General features: G+C 37.7%; 1 protein-coding gene across 1 annotated transcript; it reads right to left on the minus strand.

Moving 5' to 3' along the window:
- Window positions 1-640: 640 nt before the first annotated feature.
- On the minus strand, window positions 641-7,526 carry LOC137187833 (ras-related protein Rab-8A). Its single transcript, XM_067597034.1, has 8 exons — window positions 7,337-7,526; window positions 6,760-6,820; window positions 5,324-5,384; window positions 4,784-4,861; window positions 4,495-4,584; window positions 4,324-4,389; window positions 3,171-3,221; window positions 641-3,054 (listed from the first exon to the last, which is right to left on the minus strand). Exons 1-8 carry the CDS (start codon window positions 7,458-7,460, stop codon window positions 2,965-2,967), a joined length of 621 nt encoding a protein of 206 aa, XP_067453135.1. The 5' UTR covers window positions 7,461-7,526; the 3' UTR covers window positions 641-2,964.
- Between the last annotated feature and the right edge of the window lie 1,660 nt (window positions 7,527-9,186).

Raw genomic sequence — 9,186 nt, forward strand, 5'->3', positions numbered from 1 at the left:
TATCTTAATCCTAATTTAGGAGGCTCGCTCACCTGAAGGCTGTCTGAAGTTATACCACTGTTTTATACAAGGTGAAAGCAAAATAAATAAGGCCAGACCCCTTTAAAAAATCAGCTGAAGGAAAATAAATCCTGAGGAGAAATTGACGGAAAAGATTACATAATGTGAATTAATTTATAATATACATGAGTTCTGTGCTCAACTGTTCAAATTCAAAAATTCTATTTTAAAAACACATTTTGACTGATTTTAAAAGTTTTGTACTGTTTTGTGTCTTTCCTAGAAAGGCAGATTTGGCTCTCCACAGTTTTAATACTTTAAACCTTAAAAGTAACTTGTCATGTTTTTTATTAGTCGGATTTTGGATAAGTATCACCAATGAAATAGAGTCCAGTTGAATACATTTAGTGATATAAATTCAAAGTTAATATAAAATAATAACACAGCTTGAAAGTATCCTTCCTGACACTGTTTTGCAAATTTAATAGTCAACATGAATTTCCAATGATAAACGTTGCAAATATAATAAATTGACTTAACAATTTCTTAAGAATCTCATTTTTAATAAATCATCAAAGTACACATATCTACAAAAAGGTGTAGATCAATCAGATTTACTACAGTACAATCATTGTAGATCTTATTTACAATTGCTGAATTATTTTATTTCGTCCCCATGAAACAAATCAATCAGCGATGAAATCTAAATGTATTTAGGGAATGCTGAAGATATGTTAACATTGAACTGCCAGATTTATAATTAATGACTCCAATCAAAAAAACCTGAGCTCATTTTACAGACCAAATTTATGCAGATTTAGGCTGAACTTTAAGTCTAAAAACCTGTGTGAGCCAGTTTAAACAAAAGAATTGCTGAAATCTTAAATTAAGCCCAACCAAGCCAACAATGATAATTTAAATCCACAGGTTAACATCTATGCAGTTGCAGATTCAATGAATCCTCAGCACCGCTAGAAATGATTTCCTCTCACCGTAAAACCTCTGAGGTGATATTAATCAGCTTTCAATTAACATCCTATTCTTACGCTTGATCAGCTCAACAGAGCAAACACACAGAATTTCTAGTGACAGCAGAAAATAAAACAGCAAGGATACTTTGCACATTTCTAATCTCAAATAAAGCTTGTCAAGTCAAATGTGCAAAGCTTTTTGAGGTTTTCTACGCATCCAGAATGCATAGCTAACATGGCCATGATACTGGGCCATAACAAAACACAGGATGCCTGGAAAGAAGAGAAAGAGGGGAGGAAATAAGAGTGATTGGGTGAGGGTGGGATGGGGGAATCTGGGGTTCCTAAAAGCAGAATTGGGGATGCCAATGTGGAAAACACACTGGAAAAATTACATTTCAATAAATGGGAATGTTGTGACAAGTTGTAATGAAGAAAACCATCTCTAAATAATGATCTTCTGCATATCTTCATTATGCTAGCTTAAAAAAGAGGTGTCAGTGCTCAGGTGTTTTTAGGAAACCCAGATGGGGTACGTGGAAAACTTGTGCATTAATAATTTTGTTTTCAGTTAAGACTTGCAACAAACAAAGTCAACAAATGTTAAGAATTCATCTGAAAAAGCATTTTTTTTTTACAGAAAGAACACATGAAAAGTGCATAATCAACAAGAACATAAAAGGGCACTTTGTCATTTTGGTGCTATGTTTTGTGTCACTCCATAAATACTGCTACAGCACAGCCCCTATCCAAGGCCCAGAAAACAGTTGTGTACATGCTCCCCCAATAAGACCTGTCAACCAGAAGAAGTATAAATGCATAAAACAATGATTTTATCATTGCTGTGATACCCTCTGTGCTGCTATGTAACTGCTGCCTCCAGGTGTCAGGGTTAGGTATTGCTAAATCCACCAGTTGAAGTGCATCAAATAATCCTCTACACCTCGACCGCATCTCACTTTTCCTAAGAATACATTGCAATACCTAAAATGATGAGCAAAGCAACAACAAAAGGAATCTTTGTGCTCTTAATATAAGCATACTTTGTCAAAAACCCAGCCTTACTGCAACCATGTGAATACTTAAGAGCCAGAGTCGGGGCTCCATATACATTACATTGCACATTAAAGTGTTCACAAGAGGAATGGAATGTCTCAGCCTAAGAAATCAACAGAAAGACATGAGAAAGAAAAGGTGGACAGAGGACATATAAACCCCAGTGTTGATATGATGAGTAATATATGCGCTGGCAATGCTGTTTCATAATCAACGATGTATTTACATGTCGCGTTTACATAATAAAAATCTAGGCCACCCAGTCAGTACACACATGTAGTACAACAGCTTCAAAGACTAGTGCTCAGCTGGGATTGTACTCCCATCACCTCGGAGACACAGGTCGCATTATTTGACCGTTGGAGCATATTAAAAATTGGGATGCCCATGAGAGCAGAAGGCTTCTTCTGTAAAGATAGTTTGGGCTACTTTTGGTGTTAATGATCAATAGTGGTTGAGAAAATAAGACCTCATCAAGTGACAGTGACAACCGGTGAAAAAACTCAGAGGCATCAGATTTATCTTATTGTACAGATAATATCCGGTAGGCAAAGATTATTGGCAGTATAGGTTTGTTCGTTTTTAGTGTCTCACAAGGAGCCAGTCTTTAAAAGTCATTAAAATCTAAGGAATCAAGTTGAATCTTTCAATCTAAGTAGCAACTGTAAAAAAAAAAAAAAAAGAAAAAAAAAAGGTATCTGATTTAGTATGTAACAGAGGCCACAGTAATTAAATTCACTGGTGTCAAGGGAAGACTGGTTATCCAAAGGAGTAATAAACTTTTGTTTTTGCTACGATAGATAAGCACAGGACAATCAGTCGAGAAGGAGGAAGACACATGAAGAAAGGTAAAAGAGAGATCAGAGTGTGCTCTGTCCAGTTCTGTCCAGTGGGGGACACAGTTAAGGCGATGGTGGATGCCGACGCTCCCGTCTCCTCACAGGAGTGTGCAGCGGAAGAAACTGCTCTTCTTGGGCTGTTCTGTTATCTTTACTCCTTGACTGCTGCCCTGCGGGTTGTTGCCCTCCTAAAATACACAGATGAGACACCACGTCCAAATAAGACGACAGCAAAAACACCACCCGATGAACACCACTGATACCGTACATACTGTAACCAGTTTCCACTTTTCTACATCCTTACCAGTTTCTTGTCCATTTTTGCTTTGATGTCTCTGGCGAGGGTTAAGAAGGCCTGCAGACAAAAGCAAGTGATCAAGTTAAAGCACATTAATGGCAGCGACTCTGGTTGGGACCAGTGGTTTTAGAAGGTAAATGGTGGGTTTAACTGGAATCAACAATCCCAGAAGAAACTAGTCATTTTTGGAAAGAATTTAAATCCCATCTTGGAAGCAGTCAAAATCATTTTCTCCAGCAGTTAGTTTGTTTTTTTTGAGCTCCTCATCATCTATGACAGCAGTAATTCTCGGCTGCTTGACAAACAATTTGGACCCCGGTCCGTAACTGCAGTAAAGATGTCGTCAGACGGGTTTGAGTCGTTTTCACTCATCATAAATTTATTTCCTCCATGGCAGAAAAACATGTTACGTGAGCCTCCAGAAATTCCTGCAGGTTAAACTGAGCTAACAAAACACTTTTAGGTGACTGACTCTAATGCACACTCTCATTCAAAAACAATCTCTGATCTTATGAACACATAACAGTGTAGTGCTCATATATAAAATGACCCCCACTTTTTAAAATGTTATTTCCAGATTAAAATATCATCTTATATTTGGGCCAGTACGCTAATTCTTATTCATTAATAATTGTGGTTGAACACTATAAAACCGAAGGAACAAAAGTTTCATGTTAGATGCACGCAGATAGTCTATCTGCAGGTTTGCAGTGAGGTGAGCATGTTGTGTAATTATCTTGATTATTACCAAGATAGTTTTCAGCTAATGGGGATCCTTTAGTACAGAATCACCATAGAAAGAGAAGTATTTTTATACTATGTTAGTATAGTGCGATTGCATCTTTTATAATGGTCTTATGTTCAACAAGCACAAAGCCGCCTATTCATTAAAGAAGTTTCCCTTTCTACTGTGCGAAGAATTACTCTACTCATGGATAATGACTCTTTATAGACACAAAGGTCAGTTGTGGTTTGTTTACTTTTAATGGTTAAAATGATAATATAACTTGGGAATATTAATAGTTGAACTATTGACCATCTGCGGCACCCTTTTAAGAGTCTAAAGTCTGAAAGTGTAGATCAATTTGCCTAAGGTCTTACACATGGCAAAAATACTTTCAACTATCAATGAATAGTAGCAGAAAAAGTGTGAACTCACATTCTCCACATTGATGTTCGCCTTTGCGCTGGTTTCCATGAACTTGATACCGTACTCCAGCGCCAGCTGACAGCAGGAGAAAAGAGAGTGTCAGTACTCAGACGTGATAGGAAAAATAAATAAATATGTACCTCATGGGAACTTGATTCATTGTCATATTTGTCATCCTACCTTCTCTCCTCTTTCTTTGGACACCTGTCGCTTGTCATTGACATCACATTTGTTCCCAAGGACCATCCGCTCTACATCTGCTGACGCATGCTGTGAAGGTATCATGAACAGACAGAAAATGTATAAATTAATAAAATGTGTTAAATTTATGCAGTCTCTTAAGCTCTTTGTGGAATACAAGTCATATAAAATAAAACACACAAACATGCACACAGAACAGGTGAATAGCAATATTTATTCAGTCAAAGGCGAGCATATATACTTAATAATGATGATAATAATACTTTACCTCTTCTATATTCCGTATCCAGTTCTTGATGTTGTCAAAGGACTTCTCGTTAGTAATGTCATACACTAACATGATGCCCTGGAGAGTTCATAGACAGAAGACATAAGACAACTGAGCAGCCAGGCAACATTCCTTACACAGTTTTCTTAACCCATTGAAACAGACGTGGACATGAAGCAAAAATAATGTGGTTTTCTGCTGTTGATGTCGACTTTTATTAGTAACGGATCACATGATTTTGCAGTCTCAATTAAAAACACTGCTATTGAATACAACAGGAGGATCAGTACAAAATATGCAAACACAGGCATCCAGTTTAACTTGAACAAAAGGAGAGGCTAACAAAAACACCACGACGATGCTCTGAGCACGCCTCTGATTTCCCAGGTGTGTACAACATCAGCAACAACAATGTGGGGTGTGGTTCTGGTAAAGGTTTATGCTGCAGTGCTCACACCTGAGATGACCATCACACTAGTAGCCATTCAGTTCCCAGAGATACGCTGCTGTATGAATTGTAAAGCTGACAGAGCAACTTACCATGGCTCCTCTATAGTAGGCTGTTGTGATGGTTCTGAACCTCTCCTGTCCTGCTGTATCCCTACATGGGGGAAAAAAACAACAATTTTTACACTCAACTTGCAGAATCCAGCCAAAATGACCAATGATGCCCAGTGCAAAGCATAATCTTTTCTCAAGATTTAAAGGAACACTCAAAACCTTTGGGACATTGACAGATTTGCTATCTTTCATACAGCTATCTTTCATTTTGTACATTAAAAAAAAGACTGGAGGCATAAGGAAACTGCTAAACTCCATCAAAAGTTTAAAAAACTGTCTTTCTGCTGCAAAGCAGTCACCAATAAATTCAAGAGCTGGCTGGGTTTTGTTAAAAAGCCAACAACTTCATGGACACTAAAGGAACAGGACGTGTGAGATGCCACAGGACACAGTTATTATTATGCCAACTGCTCCTTAAACCACAATGTCTAATTTTTCCCTTCTAAAAGTATTAAAAGACACACATGCAGAGTGTAGACATGTCAGCTTGAGAGTGCTGAATACACTATTGACAGCGCTCTACTAGCCATTTCCTGGTTTCAGCCTTAGTGCTACGGTGAATTTATTATGAGTTACCTCTGAAGTGAAAGCACAGAAGTAAAGCTGATGTCGATCTTCTCACCTAACATTTATTAAGACAGCAAATACGCATATTTCCCAAAATATCAGAGCATTTCTGTGGAATATATTGGTATAAAAGCATTGCATGCATTGGTACAAGAGATGGTATTCATTACTGCAAGTAAAACCATGAAGTCAACAATGATGTCAACCACGGCCGCAAAAAGTGGTACAAAGGTTTTGGCACAGGAAGTGATACAGACTATAATATCTAAGATTATACATCTAGATTTTTTACAGGTTCCCATTGTCATAGCAGGTATTCATTCAATAATATCTGATGTTGGTGATATCACCTCTAAATAACATGTTTAAAAACATGCCACTCTGCATATGCTGTGCTCACTTAAGGGAACACAGTTACTTATCATCCTGTTGTACAATTGACATATACACATTCAGCTGTCAGATTATTAGGCACATCCAGCTAAAAGTAATACAGTCTACAACAACTGCCCTGCAGTAACCCGACCTTTCTTTGTTTAGACTGTTTTAGAGAGGTGTTATTTCAACTTTAGGTGATTGTGGAAGCTCTAATTGTAGTGTTCAAATATATCATATTATACTGAGATGGGTTTCTGATGTTTTGTCCACCCTATTTTAAAAATTACTAAATAAAAACTCTTCTCAGTAAAGAGCCATACCTCTGTCTTAAGAACAAAACCTTGACAATAAACCTCCATGCGTGTAGGATGTAATAAATGAATGTAATGGTTATCCATCTCTGAATGTTTCTTCTTCTGCCACATTAACCAAGCTTGAAAGTGAAAGCATTTACTGTTTGACTTTCTTACCATATCTGTAGCTTGATCTTCTTTCCATCTAATTCTATTGTTCTGATCTTGAAGTCAATACCTGAAGGAAATGAAAAGAAAAATCACATTATTCATCCACATTTGGCACAACAAATGTTGTCAACATATAGAGACCACCTCGCTGTACAGTTACTTTAATGTGTGACCTTAGAAGTACAGAGTGGTTGTCGAGTTGATCTATACTTTTTGTAACGTAAGCTAAGAGTACGAAGTGCAGGCAGCTGGTCATGAAAACTGACAACTGGCCAGCTCCCTGACAGCTTTAGCTTGTTAGCTCAGGTTGCTACAGCTAATGTATAGTCACAGCTTGGGTGGGGTAAGTTACAGATCATAACACCACATTCAAGGGGGCTTTCTGAGTATCACAAGAAGTTAAAATAGCATTGACGGCTCTGGAAAAACCCTTCTTGACAAGCCGGCAGGGCTGCTTCCTGACTAGCCACTACAAGATGAATGTTAGCCAGAAAAGTTAGCAACAAATTAGCATGACGGGTTGGGCTGCTCGGGCACCACTTTTCGGGCCAAGACACCACTGATAAAAACTACTTTTACGCACCTATAGTGGAGATAAACGTTGAGTTGAAGGCATCTTCTGAAAATCTGAATAGCACACAGGTCTTTCCGACGCCTGAATCGCCGATTAAAAGTAGTTTAAACAAGTAATCGTAAGTCTTCGCCATGTTATTAGCTATCTTACTACTGCGGATGTCCCCGCCCGCTGTACGGCGTCACCGCTGGTTAGCTGCCTTTTGGTCAAATCAACTGCCACTCTCTGTCGTCGTGGCTACGGAAGTCCTGCTGGGTGTGTTGGATTTGATGTCTACGGTCACCCGGACTAACGACGGTTTTTACAAGTAGTAGTCAGAGATTCTGGCTACTGGCCTTATAATTTAAAGGTGTCCACCAGACATGTATTAAGACATTACAGAAATACTCTGCTTGGAACAATAATGTGTATCTGATATGGTAAAAAAGTATAATTACCACGTTAAAATCCCTAAAATGACATCTATTCCTTCATATTTCACTTCAAAACTGCTGCACACAAGATGTCTCCTACATCACTGAAAAGTCCATTAGTATGTAGTAGGCTTTTGGTAGTCAGTGTGTGTGTGTGTGTGTGTGTGTGTGTGTGTGTGTGTGTGTGTGTGTGTGTGTGTGTGTGCGTGCGTGCGTGTGCCTTTGTGTGCACCTGTTGTAGTCCATGTGAGAGTGCTGTAGTAGGAATAGGACAGGGGTTATAAAAAACTGTATTTCATGTAGGCTATGTATGTGTGTGCTTTGTATGGGTTTATGTGTTTGAGAGATTATTTTATTTATTATTTTATTTATGTGAATTTCTGTGTTTTACTGTAAAACACACTGAGCTTATCTGTGTATGAAATGTGCTAAACAAATAAAATGGACTTGTGCACTGGAGGCTTCAAGTTTCCACATCACACTTGTGTAAGCTGCTTACTGGACCAGGATTGGCTTCCAAACTAGTTGTGATGTCACAAATCATGTCCGTAAGCCCACCTCTTAAAATCAGATGTTCAATGAGCACAAAGAAACTTTCCACTTTCAGCAGATAAATGTGGGAAAAAAGGCCTCCAATGACTCTCTGCACAAACATCATTCTGCACAGTGAAGCTCAAACATCCAACTAAGGACCATGAAGAAAAATATATTTTTGAGTGGAGGAGGACTTTAACAACTCACTATTTTACACTTGCTTTCTATTTATTTTACAACTTGAAATCAGACAAAAATTTTCACCTAATCATTGATATTTTCATCTTATCTTATAGTATATTTTATTATTTCCATAGTGAACCCACAAACACCACACACATAAGGCAAAACAAACATCAATAATTACAAATAGCATGCCCAGTCAATGCTCTGCAATAAAAACAGATGCCAGTCCCTGCAAGATGAGAAATAACCCCAATGCAATACAAAGATCAAAAAAATTAGATGGTAGCCCCAAAAGGATACAACACCATATTACAAAAGAAGGGAAAGAATAAAAAAATAAATAAAAAGACAATTACCTCTACAGCAAATAGACACATTTTCTATTAATCAATTGACCTTCTTTCTTATATAATTAAGAATCTGATACATATGAATGCAAAATTTGATAGTCAAGTTAGACAATCCTGCAAGCAAGGTATTTCCAATTGCCTGTGGCACACGATTTACGAGGAAAAAAAAAATCCACATCTGACTAATTCCTGTCACTGCCACTCAGGACTGCTGACAACTTCTCTAGAGGAAGAATCCTAAATATTTAATTGTACCACATATTAACTGTAGGGGGCTCAGACTCAGTCCACTTGATTGAAATCAAATGGATAAATCATGAAAATGTCAATATTCATGATTACAGCATGCTGGAATAAGTTAGTTTCCCTTTCATTA

Source organism: Thunnus thynnus, chromosome 8, assembly GCF_963924715.1.
Source record: "Thunnus thynnus chromosome 8, fThuThy2.1, whole genome shotgun sequence".
Lineage (NCBI taxonomy): Eukaryota > Metazoa > Chordata > Actinopteri > Scombriformes > Scombridae > Thunnus > Thunnus thynnus.

Coding starts and splice junctions, on each gene's coding strand:
- LOC137187833 (XM_067597034.1), bottom strand. CDS start 7,460: ATGGCGAAGACTTACGATTACTTGTTTAAACTACTTTTAATCGGCGAT. Junction 5,385..6,759: donor AAGATCAAGCTACAGATATG/GTAAGAAAGTCA, acceptor TCCCCCATGTAG/GGATACAGCAGGACAGGAGA. Junction 4,862..5,323: donor CCTACTATAGAGGAGCCATG/GTAAGTTGCTCT, acceptor TGAACTCTCCAG/GGCATCATGTTAGTGTATGA.